Source organism: Schistocerca nitens, chromosome 1 (assembly GCF_023898315.1).
Source record: "Schistocerca nitens isolate TAMUIC-IGC-003100 chromosome 1, iqSchNite1.1, whole genome shotgun sequence".
Classification (NCBI taxonomy): domain Eukaryota; kingdom Metazoa; phylum Arthropoda; class Insecta; order Orthoptera; family Acrididae; genus Schistocerca; species Schistocerca nitens.
Genome location: NC_064614.1, coordinates 433,986,625 through 434,008,647, shown reverse-complemented (window position 1 = coordinate 434,008,647; position 22,023 = coordinate 433,986,625). Strand labels below are relative to the sequence as shown.

The window sequence follows — 22,023 nt, the reverse complement described above, 5'->3', positions numbered from 1 at the left end:
CTTTGCCCCAAATAATTTAGCCTACTTACTTATAATTCGTTCGAGCCGCTGAGTAAGCAAACGCACCCAAGCGACATATTTCTGGTACTCGTTCATCAAGGAAGGTGTGGAAAATGAGTGATTTATCAGGATTCGCGATAGTTCGCCTCCCTATCTGTGCGATCAGTGTATACGACTATCACCAGGTCCGCACTGTATTATTCTGCTGTAAGCACTACAACAGTGTTCACTCCTCGTCGTGAGCTGTCTGTAGGTGAGGTAGCGACCTCGGTTTCGATAGCCGGCAAGAACGTCTAGCAGTGATCGGTCGACTTTGGACCATTCCCTTGGTTTGAGATCTTGGTTTGAGATTTCTTGCATCAAGATGTCTATCTCGATAAAACCTGGAACCAGTTTGCCTTAGAATTCGGCCTACAGGATGCATTCATACGTACTTTACTTAACCAAAAATCTCTGGGCATTATTACTGTTCGTTACAAATATGCCAGCAATGTAATTTATAGAATACATTATAGCGTACAATCTTCGGATAAAATTTTTTAGTTACTTATGATAGATCAAAGACAACATTTATTTCCGTTCTTCTTGAAGCACCTTTGCAAAAAAAAAAAAAATGATTTGGGAGGCTACCAATTGTACCAAAATAATGGGAGCTGTCAACAATTCAGTTACACGCCTCTCTCATGCAGAACACATATACGTGTAATAACACCTGTCTCAAAACCCATTCTTTGTTACGTAATGGATAAACTATTTTCTTTACCAAAAATGACTGTTCATATTTAATCCCAGTAAACTTATTCTTCCTGCTGCGAGGAATACGATAACGACCACTTTCTTAAAAAAAAAAAAAAAAAAAAAAAAGGTTCAAATGGCTCTGAGCACTATGGGACTTAACATCTGTGGTCATCAGTCCCCTAGAACTTAGAACTACTTAAACCTAACTAACCTAAGGACATCACACACATCCATGCCCGAGGCAGGATTGATCCTGCGACCGTAGCAGTCGCGCGGTTCCGAACTGAGCGCCTAGAACCGCTAGACCACGGCGGCCGGCAGCGAAGATGTGTCTGGAGATGCCCCAGATGGCGATGGGATGCCAACCTTACTGTCACTCGCCATTCGCTATTCGGACTTGTCAGATCATTCAGTACCGACCGGTCGTTGTGCCATCCCCTGCAACTGGCGTCATTCGGATGCGTTAATGACGGATATGTGGTCAACAAACCGGTCTCGCAGGAATTGTCAGCTTCCAGGCCCGGTAACCTCTACTTCTGCCTTACGTAGCTGGTCAGTTGGTATCACGGGTCTTGGTGAATCCCCCTCCAGTCCTTCCACCAAGGAAAAGTCTGTGGAGGTACCAGGGTAGTGGAGACAGGTACGCCACGAGGCGTGACCGCTCAGCTACAAAGCAGAACATGTTTGCTGTCCTCTATTTCTACATTGTCTTACAGTCTACGGCCCGACAACCAGCAGTGATGGCCATTTCATTTCGTAGCATTTCATCTACCAACTTCCGTCCCATTGGATAATTCACTCGTAGCCCGTCGTTTTTCTTTTCCTTTTTGTCTTTTTTTGTCTTAGAGAGTATTTTCATGTTATCGAAAACGTTATAGAAATTTCACATCCCATCGAAATGCATCCGACTAATTGCTGCTCGCTACTCTGTCAACTTGTTGCCATTATTCAGAATTCGAAAAAGACTGAGACAAGGAGATCCATTGGTACCAACTCTGTTCAACGTGGCCTTGGAAAAAGTAAGCCATGACACTGGTCGAATCAGAGAACTAGAGATTGTGGGAACAGACACACTCCTACCATTTGCTGACGGTATTGTGACTCTTGGTGACACCCTGGAGCAAGTATGCGCTGACACTTCCCATTCCTCCACAACTGGTAGTGAATGAGGATAAAACCAAGTATCTCGAAGTACCACATCGTCAAGCTCTTTTTTCTTCATTTTTTTTCATTCCCACTAAAGGGTATGCCTTTGTACGAGTTCAATACTTCAAGTAGGGGGGCGGGGGGTCCCTAATGACAAGTAAAAGTGACGCGACGAAAGAAGTGCATCAACGAATCATAAACACCAGTTGCATGTTCTCTAGACTGAACAGTGTTTTCAAGTCATGACTGATGTCAGAGAAGAATAAGGTGCACTTGTACAGCACACCAGTACGGCCGGTACTTTTACATGGTTGTGAAATCTGGGCGACATCAGCAAAAACCGAAAAAGTATCTGTGCCTTCGAGTGGAAGTTTCTTCGAAAGATCTATGGATCCGTCTACAGTACCATGGGAAGGGGACAAATATCAAAAGACGACCTATCCAACAGTTTGGAAAGCCACACATTGGCCGAATATTAGGTTACAAAAGTGTACGGTAGTTTGGCCACGTCGTTCGAGAGGATAGATTCTTCCCAAAGTGAGTCCTCCATTCTGAGCCTGCTGGAAGAGACCCCAGCGAACGTCCAAGGGTGCGATCGAGTGTTAACAGTCCTTAAGTAAGTGGAGCCGACAGCGGTGGAAGGTGAAGCTGGAGACGGATGGATTACTATCTGCAGCAAGTATTTACTCTGTTGTGACTGATTGATCTCCTTTTTATTTTGCTTCTTGTAACGTGTCCTCTTATAATATTTTATAGAGTGCTGTTTGTTCTCCTCTCGTAGTGCGACTATTATTTTTTGTTTTCTGCTGTAGGCCTTAAAGGCTCGCTAAAGCAATACATGAGGATTTAATGACGGTATTGTACGTAAAACATCTTTATTCTCTTTCTTCAGGTTTTGCATTTTTAATATTCAGCAGTGAAGGTTGTGAACTTGAAAGTGGTCCAACGTACTGAACAACCAATGATATTACGAGCATGTAGCTAGATGAGCACAACTTCTTATGTTGTTCCCGCAACCGTGTTCAAATGAGCGAATGAATATATCAGTAGTGCCGGCGTTGGTATTTTGTACTCACCGTCAGCGACTAGAGACGACTACGTGCTCGACGTCGCTACCATATACAGTGGCGCGCGACATAGATGTTGCGAGGTCGACCCCTGATGACGAAGGAAATTTACGTCTCCATTATTCGTCTATCAAGATAGGAAGAAAAGGCGGTGGCATAAAATATCTGATCAGCAAATTAGGATCCATCATCCTAGCTTCAATTCCAAACCTTTCCGAAACGTCCCGAAAAGAGCCGACGTGTGGTACTGTTGATGGTCAACTGTGCATCATAGCCGTGTTGTTGCTATTCGAGAGTTGTAGAATGCGCTGGAACCAGTTTCACCTTATTCCTTCCTTTCATTCCTCGTTAAACCTTAATAACAGAAATACAAGAAAGTACAGAAAACAGACACGTGAGTCGCAGATCACAAGAAAGAAAATACAAGCCATTTCCATAAAGACTTTGCCCCAAATAACTTAGTCTACTTACTTATAATTCGCTAGAGCCACTGAGTAAGCAAACGCACCCAAGCGACATATTTCTGGTACTCGTTCATCAAGGAAGGTGTGGAAAATGAGTGATTTATCAGGATTCGCGATAGTTCGCCTCCCTATCTGTGCGATCAGTGTATACGACTATCACCAGGTCCGCACTGTATTATTCTGCTGTAAGCACTACAACAGTGTTCACTCCTCGTCGTGAGCTGTCTGTAGGTAAGGTAGCGACCTCGGTTTCGATAGCCGGCAAGAACGTCTAGCAGTGATCGGTCGACTTTGGACCATTCCCTTGGTTTGAGATCTTGGTTTGAGATTTCTTGCATCAAGATGTCTATCTCGATAAAACCTGGAACCAGTTTGCCTTAGAATTCGGCCTACAGGATGCATTCATACGTACTTTACTTAACCAAAAATCTCTGGGCATTATTACTGTTCGTTACAAATATGCCAGCAATGTAATTTATAGAATACATTATAGCGTACAATCTTCGGATAAAAAATTTTAGTTACTTATGATACATCAAAGACAACATTTATTTCCGTTCTTCTTGAAGTACCTTTGCAAAAAAAAAAATGATTTGGGAGGCTACCAATCGTACCAAAATAATGGGAGCTGTCAACAATTCAGTTACACGCCTCTCTCATGCAGAACAAATATACGTGTAATAACACCTGTCTCAAAACCCATTCGGTGTTACGTAATGGATAAACTATTTTCTTTACCAAAAATGACTGTTCATATTTAATCCCAGTAAACTTATTCTTCCTGCTGCGAGGAATACGATAACGACCATTTCTTAAAAAAAAAAAAAAGTTCAAATGGGTCTGAGCACTATGGGACTTAACATCTGAGGTCATCAGTCCCCTAGAACTTAGAACTACTTAAACCTAACTAACCTAAGGACATCACACACATCCATGCCCCAGGTAGGATGCGAACCTGCGACCGTAGCGGTCACGCGGTTCCAGACTGAAGCGCCTAGAACCGCACGGCCACACCGGCCGGCGACAATTTTCTTATCGGTGAGTCTTGGGTCACGTGCAAGGAGACTGCCAGTGAGACATTAATATAGACAAATGCAGATACAGATGTCTTGTAGCAGCACCCATTACATAATATGCAAAAAAAAATATTAGCATCTATGTACTAAACAATGTGCGCTACAGCAGAGAATAGTAGTTAGTAGCAATCCTGCTCAGTGTTCGAACTTGTGAAGAAACTTCTTTTCCGAATTACATTTTGTACGTATGTCTTGTAGCAGCACCCATTACATAATATGCAAAAACAAAAATATTAGATCTATGTACTAAACAATGTGCGCTACAGCAGAGAATAGTAGTTAGTAGCAATCCTGCTCAGTGTTCGGACTTGTGAAGAAACTTCTTTTCCGAATTACATTTTGTACGTATGTCTTGTAGCAGCACCCATTACATAATATGCAAAAAAAAAAAAAATATTAGCATCTATGTACTAAACAATGTGCGCTACAGCAGAGAATAGTAGTTAGTAGCAATCCTGCTCAGTGTTCGGACTTGTGAAGAAACTTCTTTTCCGAATTACATTTTGTACGTATGTATATACACCCCGATGACATGCACAGAGTGGAAAATACGAAGTGGTTGACTTTGTGAATGTTTAAGAGATCACCGAGGCAACAACTTTTGCAATATATTCGACGTTCCGTAAAATGTGATTGTAATAACAGATTGCGGATCCCGAGCTTACCCGTGTCTCGCACGCTATTCGTTGCGGACGGATCTAGACATAACTCGTGTTTTCTACACCCTGTCTGTAGAAGCCACCTGCTGTGGTATATTTTAACTACGTCGTCTGTTTAGATGTTTTCACCAGTAGTGTATCAAACTTAATTACCTTCATGTACTTTTATCTTATTTTTATAATTTAAACATTTGAGAACGAAGTCCTTAGCGACGGCACTGTTGTATAAAACATTCTTGGACTTCTTGCCGCGTCAATTCAGGGTAACTGTCAAAATTGCTGCTGTGATGGCCTTATATAGCCGAAAGACGGCTTCGATTGATCAGTAATTACGTCATACTGTCGCAGATGGTGTCAAAACGTTTGCGTTGGTGGCGCCTCTGCCCCCGCCGTAACATAAACACTGCGACGAATATCTCTGGCTCTTCTCAGCATCGAGAACTCGCTTCCATGCACCGCTGGTCGTCCAGCTGAAGATTATCTCACACATTCATATTTCTATAGCCTTTTCAATTAAATGTCCCAATATATGGGAGCCAGGGACAAAACTTTTGTTTCACCAAACAATATTTTATGTTTGTGAACCTGTGTCCAGAAACTGCATATTTCACCACTTCTCGATTTCTAATATGGCGCTAATGTTCTGCATAGCGGCCAGAAACGGTGCTATTGGACTGACGGATGTAATTGCTTCAGCACTCGCGTGGTATGCTGTAAATTCCAGGAATCCCGAGGTCGAGATTGACCTTAACAGGGCGTAACATTTCCCTTATCTTCTTACGAGCTCGAAAAATAGATCTGATACATCGTCTTCCAAGGACTGTGCCTGTTTTGCTTTATGTAGCGCCGCTGAAGGGAAGAAATGCGATGGGTGGCTGATCACATGACTGTTCAACATTTTCACGTTTCCTTTCTTGGAGAACGCTGACTTCATATCACGTGATCCACAGGCGTTCTTTCGGTAAACATAGGTCAGATGATTAATTTAGGAATCAAAGTGGTCTTCGTCACAAACAGTTTTTGCTCCGTGTATCACTATATTTAAAGCTGTTTCATCCTGGACTGGTTGGTGCAAATTCCGGGCGCTAAGACATAAATCAGTGCGCGTCGGCTTGCTGAACATTGTCTCCAGCAATGGCTAACGCTTTTATGTAACATTTTGAGGAACCTGCCTTAGATTTAGCTCCCCTGCGACCATCTTCATTTCATCATTACGTTGATGACACGTTTATGGTGTGGCCACACGCACTCGAACATCCTATTCGCCGTCGAGACAGAGATGCTACCGTTTTTAGATGTTCTGGTACAACGAAAGTCGGATGGTCGTCTCGGCCACTCAGTGTACCGCAGGCCGACGCACACTGACATATCTGAGCACCCAGAGTTTTCACCATCGGGTACAGAAGAGAGTGGCATTAAATACACTGGTACACGGCGTAAAAACTGTTTCAGACGAAGATCATTTGGATTCCTAAATTAATCATGTGAAGTATGTGTTCCGAAAGATCGGTCACATCATATGAAGTCGGAGTTCTCCAAAAAAAGAAGCGTGAAAACGTTGAATGTTCGCGTGATCAGCCACCGGTCGCATTCCTTCCATTCTGCGGCACTACATGCAGCAAAATAGGCAGAGTCCTGCGACGACGAGGTATCAGATCTGTTTTCCGACCTACTGAGAAGATAAAGAAGATGCTACACCTTGTTAAGGACAGTCTCGGCCTCAGAATTCCTGGGATTTACAACATCCCTTGTGAGTGCGGAAGAAATTACATCGGTCAGTCCATCAGCACCATTTCCGACACTGCAGAACATCAGTGCCATGTTAAAAATGGAGAACTGGATAAATCTGCAGTTGCTGAGGACAGTTTCACAAACAAACATAAAATACTGTTTGGTGAAACAAAAGTTTATACTAGGCTCCTGCATACTGGGACTTTGTAATTAAAGAGATTGTGGAAATGAGAAAGTGTGAGGAAATCTTCCACTGTGACAGTGTGTGTAATCTTAGCGGTGCATGGAAGCGAGTTCTCGATGCAGAGAAGAACCAGAGATATTCGACGCCTTGTTTACGCTTTGGCGGGAGCGGTGGCGCCACCCGAGCAGACGTTGACAACATCTGCGACAGCATGACGTAATTACCGACCAATCAGAAGCCGTCTTTTGGCTATGTAAAGCTGCCACAGCAGCAGTTTTGGCGGTCAGTTGCCCCTGAAGGAGACGGTGTGGATAATTGCAGAAACCTCGAGGTTTTTACCCTGAATTGACACGCATGCGAATGTATTATACGTTTCAAACAATTACTAGTTTCGTCTCGAAGTTACTTCTAATTTGATCGATGACAGTGTTCAGAAAACGCTGGTAAATAAATGAATCTGAAATATTTTCAAGGGTTTTCTGCGATGATTGATCAGATCTTCACAGTGAGAATCCGGATGGTTGTGAGAATTGGGTCCTGGGGACGAATTCGGTGGCAGTGACAGCATTGCACCGGTAAAGAAGCGTAAGGTGGCAATGTTTTCAAGAGATTCCGACAATAAGGATGTTCTTGTGAATGATTCCTTTTGTCACGATGTTAAGCCTATAGTAGCGGCACCCGTGTTTCATTCGTGCACTGGCTATGTTAGAGCATGTGTTAAGATATTCCGGTGTGGTTATCTGTTCAGCGAGTGCGGCATCTCGTACGGCAGAGAGCGGTCAGCGGCCCCGAGTACGCACAGGGATTCGGCGAGCCTGGTGGAGGCGGCGAGGCTCATCTTGTTGACGCTGCAGACGGCGACGGCCGGGAAGGGCACCCGCCAGATGGGGAACGTGGTCGAGTCGATGGTCGTGACTGTGGGCCGCCGCATGAACTCCAGCCACACGTCCACGATCACCACCACCACGCCCCACACGGTCGCTGCCAGCACCACCAGCCACACCAGCCTGCGGGCACACGGCCACACCAAAGCCGTTATCGTCAGCAAACTTACTCTGCTGCTGCTCTCACTTAAAAGCTAAGGCACGTGTGGTCTGCGTCTGTTGCAAAAGTATGCACTCGTCATTTGTCATACAGGTAGTTAAACACGATTTACGAACAGCCTATACAGTTTCACTTTATTTCTCTGAAGAGTGCTAGTCCAGCACGGTGGCCAGGTGAGCTTCTGTGGAGTTTGGAAAGTATGAGAAGAGGTACTTCCAACATAGAAGCTGTGAGCGCGGGTCGTAATGCATGGAGAGCAACGGTCAGTGTATTCAGAATGAGATTTTCGCTCTGCAGCGGAGTGTGCGCTGATATGAAACTTCCTGGCAGATTAAAACTGTGCGCCCGACCGAGACTCGAACTCGGGACCTTTGCCTTTCGCGGGCAAGTGCTCTACCATCTGAGCTACCGAAGCACGACTCACGCCCGGTCCTCACAGCTTTACTTCTGCCAGTACCTCGTCTCCTACCTTCCAAACTTTACAGAAGCTCTCCTGCTAAAGTAAAGGTTCCCAGTTCGAATCCGGTCAGTAAACAGTTTTAATCTGACAGGTAGGTTCAAAACATAATACATCCAACGCAGAGGGAGACATTCGGTCTAGCAACTCGATACTGACATTGCAACAATACGACCTGCCGAATCGGGTGAACTTTCGTAGGTGTAGTGGTTTAGGGAGTGTGCACTACTCAGGCCAACATCTCGGAGGAGAGCAAGAACACATTACCTCCAAGTAGACCATCTGTAGAACAGCACTGCAGTTCTGTGACGACTGCCCTCTTGACTCGGTGAGAAACTCGATCTGATCAAAAGTATCTGGAGACCTATTAGTGGACATTATTATGGGGTGTGTCCAATATTCGCCATTATGGTGCCTTGAACTCTGATGGGGACACTCTTGACGAGGCGCCTGAATCATTGAGGAGGAATGGCAGCCCATTTCCTTAAGAACCAAAACCAGTTGAGGTAGCGATGTTGGATGCTGGAGTCTGGTCCAGTGTTGCTTTTTCTAACTCATCTGAAAGGAGTTCCATTGGGATCAAGTTGGGATGCAGGTCAGTCCTTTTCTGATTGGTATTGTTCACAAACCGTTGGCTCACATATGATGTGTTACGACAGGGTGCACTGTTACGCTCACACAAAGAATCATCGTCTCCAAACTGTTCCTCTACTGCACGCGGTACAGAGTGCTGTAAAATATGTTCGTATCCTTCTGCGTTTTTTTCTAAGCACAGTGAGAGGATCACACGCTTACCACGGAAAACACACCTGTACTGCAACACTACCACCTCTTTACTTTACTGTTGGCACTGTACAAGATGGAAGGTAGTGTTCTTCAGCCATTCGGCAAACCCAAACCCTCCCGTTGGGTTGCCACAGGTCACACCGTGATTTGACAGTCCAAACCACTCGTTTATAGTCGTCCAGAGTCCAGTGTCGTCGCTCTTTACAACATATCAAGCGTCGCTTAGCATAGACTAAAGAAATGTAAAATTTATGAGGAGCTGCTCAATCACTGTACCCTATCCTCTTTAGCTCCCTACGCACAGCCATTGTGCAAGCTGCACTGCTGGTAGCACTTTGGAATTCACAAATGATTCCCTCCGCTGGCTTCATGTTGTGTTTTACAGTCATCCCCCATAATGCTTGACGGTCCCTGTCTGTCAGTATATGAGGTCTGCTCCGTTTTAGTTTAGTTGTGCTCGTTACGTATCGTTTCCACTTCCCACTCACAACAACATACGATTTCGGCGGCTTTAGAAGGCCTGAAATGTCCCTGATGGATTTGTTGCCCGGTAGACCGACCATTCTGTTAATGCTGCGAGTCTGTCGCTCATCACATTTAGTCGTCAGTTCCGTGTTACAGAGCGATGTCCAGAGACTTTTCATTATATAGTGTCTGTGCGTAATGTGACGTATGCTGTACAAGTGAATCACAAGGGGAGGCCACGACGTTTGGAACGCGGATTTACTTCATACTTCGTACACTCGTAGTACTCCATGAGGACAACAACATGTGTAAGCAGTAGCCCGTACTTCTCAAGCGTTACTGAGAAAATCGCAAGATAATTTCGGCCGCCAAATATATATATATCTGTGCGTGGCCATTTTAACCATGGAACGGCGGCAGCCAAGTGGTGGTGGCACGGCAGCTCAGCGTGTTCGGTCAGAGGGATAGCTTTCCTTTCTAATAAAAGAACTGAGCGAACGGACCATCGAACAAACTGAACGGGTATCATCGGACGTCCGCCCTGAACAAATTCAGCGATCAATATAGAACAAAATGTTTTCTTTTCTTTTATAAAAAAAGGGGGGGGGGGGTTGCGTTCAAGCCGCTGGATCGCTGGATCGAGTTTCGTTCGTCAGTTTTTTTTTTTATTTTCGACACAGTCATTTTCTTTATTATTTAATATTACAACTGATATAATGGGGAAAATACATGTAATCGGATGAACTTTTATTAAATTTACAATGTTATTTGGCAGTCTACTAATTTTTATTATCACAAATAATGTAATATTCACAACTATCGACTAGTAAACGGCCAAACCGATAAAGTGATACTCAAAATGTATGCTTGTCCATGATTTGAGAACTCCCTTATACCTGGAAGGAGCCCGAAACGACTTGTTACCTCCAGGGTTTGACCGGCACAGACGGCTTTCGAAAGATGTACTGTTAATCGTCACTTTCGACTTTACGGGTACAAGTTGCAGGATGGTATTATTCGCAAAAACATGGAAAACGTGAAGTTAAACGGCACCAGCTGCATTGAATAAATGCTATGTTTCCTCATACGCAAGGTCTTTTGACGTTTTCCGCGGAAAAACAAACCTCGTTAACATTTTCAGAAACCTCTCTTTCAGACGGTAGTTTGGAAGCAAACCATGCATAACGCAGTATTTCCTTAAAAATCGGCGCTGATAATTGGTTATACAGTATCGAGTGTATTTTAAAAGCGTCTTCCAGGAAGCAATTTCTCGTTCTCTTTCGATTAATTACGAACAGTTTTGAAGACACGGACAAGCATACATTTTCAGTATCACTTTATGCGTTTGGTCGTTTACTAGTCGATAGTTATGAATATTATATTATTTGTGATAATAAAAAATAGTAGACTGCCAAATAACATTGTAAATTTAATAAAAGTCCATCCGATTACACGTATTTTTCCCATTAATCAATTGTAATATAAATAGTAAAGAAAATGACTGTGTTGAAAATTAAAAAAAAAAAAAAACTGACGAGCGGAACTCGATCCAGTGATCTAGTGGCTTCAAAGCCAACCACTTTTTTTTTTTAAAAAAAGAAAATATTTTGTTCTATATTGTTCGCTGAATTTGTTCAGGGCGGACGGCCGATGACACCCGTTCAGTTTTTTCGTTCATCCGTTCGCTCAGTTTTTTATTAGAAAGGAAAGCTAACGATCTGACCGAACACGCCCTTTTTTTTTAAAAAAAATCTCAGTTTGTTCTTTAATGTTCTTTCCATTTGTTCGGGGCGGACGTCCCATGACACCCTTTCAAGTTCGTCGTAGATCTATTCACTCAGTTTTTTGTTACAGAGGGCGTCTAACCCTCTGCCGTGCCGGCACCACTCGGCTTCAGCCGCTTTGTGGTTAAAATGGCCACGCACAGATATATATTTCACGACCGAAATTATCTTGCGATTTTCTCAGTAACGCTTGAGAAGTACGCGCTACTGCTTACACATTTTGTTGTCCTCATGGACTACTACGAGTGTACGAAGTTAACAGTAAATCCGCGTTCCAAACGTCGTGGCCTCCCCTTATTAAATATAGTGAATGGGGGAAATACGATGAAATGCTAGAGAATGAGAATAAATAAATAAACGGAAGAGCAATCCCGGAAAAACGGACGAAATTAGCGGGATATGCGCTTCACGCATTTAGTAATACGAGGTACACTCATATAGACTGAAGAGCAAAAGAAACTGCTACACTTATCTAATATCATGTAGGGCCCCCGCAAGCACGCACAAGTGCCGCAACACGACGTGGCATGGACTCGACTAATACCTGAAGTAGTGCTAACACCATGAATCGTGCAGGACTGTGCATAAATCCGCGAGAGTTCGACGGGGTGGAGATCTCTTCTGAACAGCACGTTGCAAGGAAACCCAGATATGCTCAATAATGTTCACGTCTGTGGAGTTTGGGGCCAGCGGAAGCGTCTAAACTCAGAAGTGTGTTCCTAGAGCCACTCTGTAGCAATTCCGGGCGTGTGGGGTCTCGCATTGTCTTACTGGAATTGCCCAAGTCGGAATGCACAGTGGACGTGAATGGATGCAGGTGATGACACAGTATCCTTACGTACTTGTTACCTGTCAGAGTCGTATCTAGACGTATCGGGGGGCTCCATATCACTCCAACTGCACACACTCCACACTATTACGGAGCCTCCACCAGCTTGAAGAGTCTCCTGCTGACATGCAGAATCCATGGATTCATGAGGTTGTCCCCAAACCCGTACACGACCATCCTCTCAATAGAATATGAAACGAGAATCGTCCGACCAGGCAACATGTTTCTAGTCGTCAACACTCCACTGTTGGTATCGACAGGCGAGGCATAATGCTTTGTGTCATGCAGTCATCAAGGGTACACGAGTGGTCCTTAGGCTCCGAAAGCCCATATCGATGATGTTTCGTTGAATGAATCACACTCTGACACTTGTTGATGCGGAAGCTTTGAGTTTCTGGCACGTTGAACGTTTCTCTTCAGTCGTCATCGGTTCCGTTCTTGCAGTATCTTATTCCGGCCGCAGTGATGTCGGAGATTTGATGTTTTACAGGATTCCTGATATTCACGGTACACTCGAGAAATGGTCGTACGGGAAAATCCCCACGTCATCGCTACCTCGGAGATGTTGTGTCCCATCGCTCATGCGCCGACTATAACACGACGTTCAAATCACGTAAATATTGATAACCTGCCATTGTAGCAGCAGTAACCGTTCTAACAATTGCGCCAGTGACTTCTTCTCTTATACAGGCGTACAATATGCGTTAGATGAGTATGTGCCAAGCTAGATCGTAAGAGATGGAAAAGAGCCACCGTGGTACAACAACCGAGTTAGAAAACTGCTGCGGAAGCAAAGGGAACTTCACAGAAAATATAAACATAGCCAAAGCCTTGCAGACAAACAAAAATTACGCGAAGCGAAATGTAGTGTGAGGAGGGCTATGCGAGATGCGTACGAGCTTTTGTTGAAGTTTCGAGAACATACCTTCACCGAAGAGTAGAGTCAAGCAGTATATTGCTCCCTCCTACGTATATCTCGCGAAGAGACCATGAGGAGGAAATCAGAGAGATTAGAGCCCACACAGGGGCATACCGACAATCCTTCTTTCCACGAACAATACGAGACTGGAATAGAAGGGAGAACCGATAGAGGTACTCAAGGTACCCTCCGCCACACACCGTCAGGTGGCTTGCGGAGTATGGATGTAGATGTAGATGTAGATCCTACTTCCTCTGTGAAACAGCTTTGGAAAAAGACATTTAGTATTTCGGCCTTTAGTCTGTCATCCTCTATTTCAGTACCATTTTGGTTACAGAGTGTCTGGACATTTTGTTTCGATCCACCTACCGCTTTGACATAACACCAAATTTTCTTAGGATTTTCTGCCAAGTCAGTACATATAACTTTACTTTCGAATTCATTGAACGCCTCTTGAATGTAGATGTGGATGTAGAAAGTGGAGTATCGCGTGGTACTTGGTTTTCTGAGTTTGAAGGGGCACAACGTTGAAACGATCCACGCATAGTTGATGGTTTGTGCGGCAACAATGCACCATAATATGACACAGTCAAAGAAAAGAAAGGCCCTGGTACTGGAAGAAGGGTGTACCACAACGTAGGGGATAGTGGAAAAGTGGAGATCAGCCATGGAGCAGTTTTCAACATCTTTTGCCGATTTTTTTAGGGCAAGAAAGGTCGCTCCTTACTGAGTTCCGCAACTGCTCGAACCCATTCAAAAAGTAGTCCAACTCGAGGCACGAGGATGCAAGTTGCAGCAGTGTCTGGCCAATGAAGATGATTTCTCCAGTCAAGTAATAAAACAAAACTCATATTCAAGGGGAATGATTTATCCATTCAACATATAGTTCCTCTGCTCTGATGAAACATTTTAAATTTAGGAACTGCTAGGAAAAGCACATTTGATTGCTAAATTGTTAGTAAAATTTATAAAATTGCTAAATACATTTCGTGCCGCATTGCATTAACTTTCTAAATAATCTGGAGACGGTTACTTCGATATACCGTCGTTGAAATTTAAGTAAATGTGGTATCAATGGAATTTGTAATTCCGCTATCATTTGTGTGTGGTGGGGGGGGGGGCGGAGGGGGGCGGTCTAAATTTAAATGATCGCTGATTGCGTTACGTAACAACTTTGCCTGCGACTTATTTGGTTAACTGTATCTACCACCACCTCGGTAGCCATTCATTAAAAACTGTAGAGTTTTTGAGCTGTAAGATCGATGTTAAAATGTGTCACTGTTCTGCAGAAGAACCCGAGCCCCACCGACAAAATTTCGGAAATTACTCATGATATTTTCTGAGTACATTTGTGAAAGGGACAAATGAGATAAGTTGGGTCGTTACGGAGTAACTACATTTCGTTTGATTTCTTACCTCCTTTCCTCTTTGTTCTGTAATGTACTGAAAAATCTGCTCATGAGCATAAAAGTGCACTTTGTGTGTGATTTAGAAACAAACTTGTTGCATTCATTCCACAATAATGCCGATTTTACTCTTCGCACTCCAACTTTCATTCAATATTACTCGTTTCTGTATTGTGTCTGATTTCCGACAGTGATTGTGGTTAACTGTGATACACAAAAGTACTATAGGATGGTTACTGATGAAATGATGGTGATATATACCTCGTGTGTTGGTTCACTGACAGCAGTCGAAGATCGAAACAAGGACGTTATGCCGAGCTGTTTCCACAGCACTGGCAACCGAATCCCAGTACTGTTGCAGACGTAGGTTGTTTGTTGTATTACTTTCTGTTTTAGGTTGTACTTTTTGATGATTGTGTAATACAGACCTTTTCGCTGTTGTGAAGGCACTCTCACACAAACAAAGGTAAACCACATTAAGATAGCGAATATATAATAACTGCACTATTAATCTGTAACGAGCCAACTAAGACAACGGGTCACTTGTACCAAAGCACTCAGAAAATATTCGTGAACAACCTCCGGAATTTTGTCGGTGGAGTTCGCGGTCTTCTTGTACTTCATTTTTCCGTACGAACTGACGTGGCAGTGAGTTTGCCGATACCGCTGCCAAGGACTCATGGGCCCTTCCAAACGTAGGCCGATGTCCTATCCCTCTGTGTGCCGTGATGTCACTGTTGTAAAGGTCCGTCATGTCTCTGAGAGGAAGAGTGTCAGATATTGATAGATGAGAACTTAATAAAAGGGACTATGACGCCGTGGCTAACCTGGTTCCTCCCAGTTAGAAGAGCTGAAGTCTACTTAACGCGTCCTCGAATAAGACACAGTACTTTGGCGGTGGCTTCCTTCTCAGACGTGAAGAACCGCCCGTTTGTGGAGTATGTGGCGTGCTGATTACAGTTCGCGATATTTTGACTGAGCATCGTTTCTATAATGACTAGAGGATAGAAGATGTTTTAACTGGCAGACCTCCTCTCAATTTTAGTGGTGATGAGACACAGTAATTTAATGGTGGCTTCCTTCTCAGACGTGAAGAACCGCCCGTTTGTGGAGTATGTGGCGTGCTGATTACAGTTCGCGATATTTTAACTGAGCATCGTTTCTATAATGACTAGAGGGTAGAAGATGTTTTAACTGGCAGACCTCCACTCAATTTTAGTGATGACATGAATGTGGAAAGTATTCTACGACGTTTGTTTTGTTTTATCTGACCTAACTAAGCTGTTAGGCAGAAGATCGTATGTGTAGAGGACGGTTGGAGCATCCAGTTATTATATAAGTAATTAGTCAGCAATCATTTATAGACCTCTTGTTTCGTGTCTTTTCTGGTCTGGTAACAATATCTTAACCGTACGTCTTCAATCGGTTTTCTCTTTAGTACCGTTAGGGTAAGGTGCCCTTTTTTCAGATGGTGCCCTAATCCCGGATATATGGATATTTTGCCGCGTGGGTGCGGCCGCGTGGTTTGAGGCGCCATGAAACGGATTGCGCGGCCCCTCCCGCCGAAGGTTCGAGTCCTCTCTGGGGCATGGGTGTGTGTGCTGCTCTTAGCATAAGTTAGTTTCAGTAGTGTGTAAGTCTAGGGACTGATGACCTCAGCAGTTTGGTCCCTTAGGAATTCACACACTTTTGAACACATTTAGATGGATATTTGCTTCCTGGACATTGCTGCCGATTCAGGAACTAGCTGAACTCCTTATGCTTCCACCACTTTAGTGTCCGACTAACCGTCAATAGTATCACTGCGTCCTCGCATTTGATTTTTCTTAATATCCCGCATTTGGAAGTCATATTTCGTAGACACAACGTGGGTATGATAGCTACATGGTAAATAGTTTAGTATTTTAGTATTATTTATTAGTGGTACATCATATTTAGTGAAACTCGTGAGTAGCTCTGAAGTGCAATAATTCATTACATGATTCGGAAGTTCAGTCATGTCTGGCAAGTGGTACAGGTGTCTAATTTCTCTGCCTAATTTCGACGACACAAGAATTGGGTCCCCTTAAAGATTTCGCTTTTTATTTCTTTTTAGGAGATGTCTAGGAAGATAAGGAAGTGTTGGGCAAATAAAAATACGAAGAAGGCAGTAATCAGACTGAGAAATATGGCTGGAAGATGTGCGAATACGAAAACTGCAAATTATGGCACCAAAGTAATTGCAAGATTATTACTACATTCAAGTTGGGACTATCTCAACATTATTTCTTGTAATAGAACAGTATTCCTATAGGTATGCAGTCTTGAATTTTCCTTATGGAGTGACCTTATCCCAAATTAGAAACGCCACTTTCCGAAAGTTCGCATCCTTTTAGTACACTCTCCAAAATGGCCAAGTTTCTTTGACACCAATTATGAAACATAATTTGTTGACTTTCTCTGTAGAATGTTATATACTCTCTTTGTCAGAAAAATTCGAGGACATGTTCTTGTTTTCCATACCAAAAAGAAACTTTTTTTTTGTTACCTGGTACGTGTGCTTGCATATGCAGGTGAGGCACTTTTAAAAAGTCATGTTTTCGAGTGTCCGAAAAGGTTTCATGAAGGCAGAGATTCATTCCAACACGATACCAGAGCTGTTCGCCTGTCTACAGCACACGTCGATGCGAACGTGGAGCATGTAAGGCAGTTACTGCAAGAAGATCGTCATGTAACTGTGCATCAGATGTCAGAACAACTTCGTTTGAATCGTGAGGCGTGGCATAAAATTTTACGCGAACATTTAGGGAAATGGAAACTTAATGCATAACTCGTCGCTCACGCACTAATAGACGAGTAGAAAGAGGAAGATGGTTGGTTGGTTGGTTGGTTTGGGGAAGGAGACCAGACAGCGAGGTCATCGGTCTCATCGGATTAGGGAAGGACGGGGAAGGAAGTCGGCCGTGCCCTTTGAAAGGAACCATCCCGGCATTTACCTGGAGCGATTTAGGGAAATCACGGAAAACCTAAATCAGGATGGCCGGACGCGGGATTGAACCGTCGTCCTCCCGAATGCGAGTCCAGTGTCTAACCACTGCACCACCTCGCTCGGTAAAGAGGAAGAATTTATGCTAAAGTACTGGATAGAGCCAGGCGTGACCCCACATTTCTGTTAAAGATTGTTGCAGGGGATGAAGGTTGGTGCTACCTGTGTGACACTCACACGAAGCGACAGAGTCCGAATGGCGGAGTCCTGGATCACCAGCCTCGAAAAAACTCAAATGACAACCCCCGAGAAGGATTTCGGCTAATCCCGCGCGGCTCGGCTAGAACCGCTCGGCCACAGTGGCCGGCCAGGACTACTTCGACAGGGGCTAGGATCATTACTTGGTAAGTGCCATTTTCAAATTTTTTTTTTAAATCGGTCTAGGGACTTTTCTGACAAAGGGAATATAACCAAAATGAGTTAAGTATTACCAACAACAGTCATTTGCGGAGGGCTGACACCTGGTTTTTAACCAGCCATATCCTTAGTTTTCGTTAGCTATCCGAGAATAGGAGACATTACCCCAAATGTGATTTTAGGTAGGTTTTTAGCACGTGTGCATTTTATATGACTCGACCCTGTTCATCTCATGCACTAACTGTGCGGGCACTGATAAATACGATGTTGAGCGCTCTAATCAAGCGAGAGGAAGTCGCGACGACGATTTCCCATTTTACAACAGGTTTTTTTTTTTTTTCCTTTAGCTGGTGTGTGCTTAAGTGGTCTGTGTGCTTGCTGTAGCTGGCAGGCAACATAGAGTACTGCCAGTTCTTTTACATATACGAGTCGTACCGTCGCAACAGGAGCGACGAATGGAGAAACCCACAAGGACGTGCAAAAGACGATATGGAAACGTTACAGTGTGTGACTGTGGTGGCGCGCCTAACCGCCAGACTCACCTCTCTGGACAGGGCTGTGTGAGGTAGCGCGGCCCGTGCAGCGAGGTCTGCTCCAGGTAGTCCCTGGCCACCCGCTGCAGTGCCGCCTGCGCCATCGCTGTTGCTATCGCTGTCACTGGCCGCGGCTCCTACTGTGGGGACGCGCGGCTTCCAACTCAGTGCGCATGCTCTGTGCTCAGCGCCGCTACCAGCGCTCCTACCTGCCGCCACTGATAAACAAGTGGCTGCGCCCTGGGACCACTTGCCTATTATTTTATGCGTCACGGTCGATCAGAGTTTCTCTATCGACAATGGTCGTCAAAGTTCCTTCGATAGCATAGCGACCTCGAGAGCGAGACTTTTTTCGTTGTTCCGTAATGCACCGTTTTAATTACGGCACATTGTGGAATTCATCTGTGTGTGTTTCGAGCCGAATTTTAGTGTTGTGAACCGTTTGTAAATAATACATTGTGAACTCATTTCTACAAAAAATGCGTGTATTTACTCGCAAAGAACGCTTCTCCTCGCTTTGGCACACACTGTCACTCCATTTGCAAATTTGTAAAAATTTTGAAAACTTTCTATAAAACCTTTTACATCTTTCAAAATTTTTCTATGTATTCTCTCAATCGTAATAAACATTAAAAAAATAATTTGCAAAGTCAAGACCAGTTTCGACAGGTTAACTACCATCTTCAGATCTGAGAGCAGACAAGCCAACAGAAATAATGCCTTAAGTAACGAAGTTATGTAAAAATGGATACTGGCCTACTTAAAAAAAAAAACTACAGGGAATTAACATCCCACATGTAGTGTCAGACATGCACTTGAAGTGTACAAGACCGTTGCATGGTCCACAACGTTTTTATTCTAAATATCCAGGTAAAATGTACTATTTACGGCCTAAAAGGAACATACGGGAAGTAAATTGGGTGCAGACAAACAAATAAGAATGAGAATTATCTGTTTAGAACAGCAGTATTACAATTGATTATTTTCTTGGATCGCTTCCTACTATTCTGACAATGTCAGATATATTCATTAAATAACTATTCAATAAGGAACTGAACATCGATTTTAGCTGAGTCAGTTACTTAGTCGAAGTGTTAATGCACAGGTATAATTCCCAGCATTGCTGCCAATGTAAGTGTTTTGCGATGTGGAAGACCCCGAGTGACATCACACAGGGAATATCAGTTCATATGTGTACAGAGTAAACGTCAGAGGACTCGTACTGCACCTGAGATTCACGAGAAAGTAAATAGTACGCACGCAGCTCCAATCTCTGTCTCAGCAGTGGAATGGCTTCTTCGTGAACAAGGATTAAAGGGTTGCATAGAGTACAGAAAACCTTTATCACGCGAACCAAACAAGATGTAAAGACTGGAAATCGCACAGCAACATAAAAAATGAAGCGGGCAGCAATGGTGCAGTGTGCTAGTCACGGACGAATCTACGTTTGAAATGTTTGTAATCCACTGTCGACTGTTTGTTTCTCGATCTCGTGGAGAACGTATGAAGAATCAGTGTGTGATGCCAACAGTGATAGTGGACGGTCGGTCATGGTGTGGGGAAGTTTTTTGGGTGATAAGTGAGAATTAATGGAATACTGATGAAGGAAGGATATCACAGGATACGGAACAACAATGCAGTTCCATCTGGCGAGAGACTTATTTGGTCGTGGGTTTGTTCTGCAGCATGACAATGATCCCAGACAAGCTTCTAAAATGTACAGAGGGAATGTCAATAGGAGAGAGAAACGTGGGGAAATGAAGAATATGATTAGGCCAAGTCAGTTACCCGACTCAAATCCCATTTAACAATTTTGGGATGACCTTGACAACGAGGTCATAAAACTGAGCTCATCTAATGTTAAAAATGTTAGAATAATTTACAGACAAGTTGGACTGCAATAGCTGCAAAAGCACTACAAAAACTTATCTCCACAATGCCTAGAGTTTGCGGAGATGTTCTGAGGGCAAAGGGAGGATGCTTTGAAGGCCTAAAATCTAAACCATGTTGTACTTTACTTAATGATAGAGAGAGAAAATATTTATTTTATTGGTCCATTGAGTTTGTATGATGAGTTTGTACATTGAAAAAATGTAATTTTTTCATGGAAACCGAAAATTTTTTACCCGTGATATAGGTTTAAGGAGACCCTGAGTAAACGGGATCCTGTGTCAGTGTGGAAAATCAGACGTTTCGCACTGTTGAAAGCAAATGCCATGAACATGGACATTGCACTAAACTAGGCAACTAGGCCAGCCAGAAAAATATGCAGTTGCTGAAGAATATCTGTTTTTTTAGTAATCACCCCTCTGACTGGTTTGATGCCCGTCATGAAATCCTCTCTTGCGTCAAGTGCCAACCTCTTCATCTCTGAGTGGCACTTGCAACCTATGTCCTCAATTATTTCCTGGATGTATTCCAAACTCTGTCATCCTCTGCTGTTCTTGTCCTCTAAGCTCCCTCTAGTACTACAGGAGTTATTCCCTGCTGTCTTATGAGATTTTTTATCATCCTGTCCCTTCTTCTTGTCAGTGTTTCCACATATTCTTTTCCTCTCCGATTTTGCTCATAATTCCTCATTCCTTACCCTAACAATCCACCTAATATTCAACATTCGTCTGTAGCACCACATCTCAAATGTTTCTATTCTCTTCAGTTCCGGTTTTCCTCCACTCTATGTTTCACTACCATACAATGCTGTGCTCCATACGTACATTCTCAGAAATTTCTTCCTCAAATTAAAGGGTGTGTTTGATACTAGTGGACTTCTCTTGGCCAGGAATGCCAGTGCTAATCCGCTTTTAATGACCTCTTTGCTCCGTCCGTTATTTGCTGTTCTGATGCCTAGGTAGAAGAATTCCTTAACTTCATACACTACGTGATCACCACTCCTGATGTCAAGTTTCTCGCTGTTCACGTGTCTGCTACTTCTGATTACTTAGTCTTTCCTTAATTTATTCTCAGTCTATATTCTATACTCATTAGACCGTTCATTTCATTCATCAGATCATGTAATTCTTCTCCACTTTCACTTTGGATAGCAACGTCATCAGCGAATCTTATCATCCATATCCTTTCACCTTGAATATTAATTTCACTCCTGAACCTTTATTTCATTTCCACTAGTGCTTCTCCAATGTACAGATTGAATAGGAGAGGCGAAAGACAAAATCCCTGTCTTACACACTTTTTAATCAGAGCACTTCCTTTTTGGTCTTCCAGTCCTATTGTTCCCTCCTGGTCCTTGTACATATTGTACATTACCCGTCTTTCACTGTAGCTTAACCCTATTTTTCCCAGAATTTCGAACAACTTTTCACCATCTGACACTGGAGAACTGTTTTCCATGTCTA

The 22,023-nt window shown here is 43.5% G+C and overlaps 1 protein-coding gene across 1 annotated transcript in view; it reads right to left on the bottom strand.

Annotated features, from left to right (window-relative positions):
• LOC126252411 (sodium channel protein Nach-like) overlaps positions 1–18,774 on the bottom strand; it is a 197,728-nt gene extending 178,954 nt beyond the window's left edge. The window contains 2 exon segments of the mRNA XM_049953336.1: positions 7,866–8,072; positions 18,668–18,774. Coding sequence (XP_049809293.1) covers positions 7,866–8,072; positions 18,668–18,774 — 314 coding nt within the window.
• Positions 18,775–22,023: the final 3,249 nt, after the last annotated feature.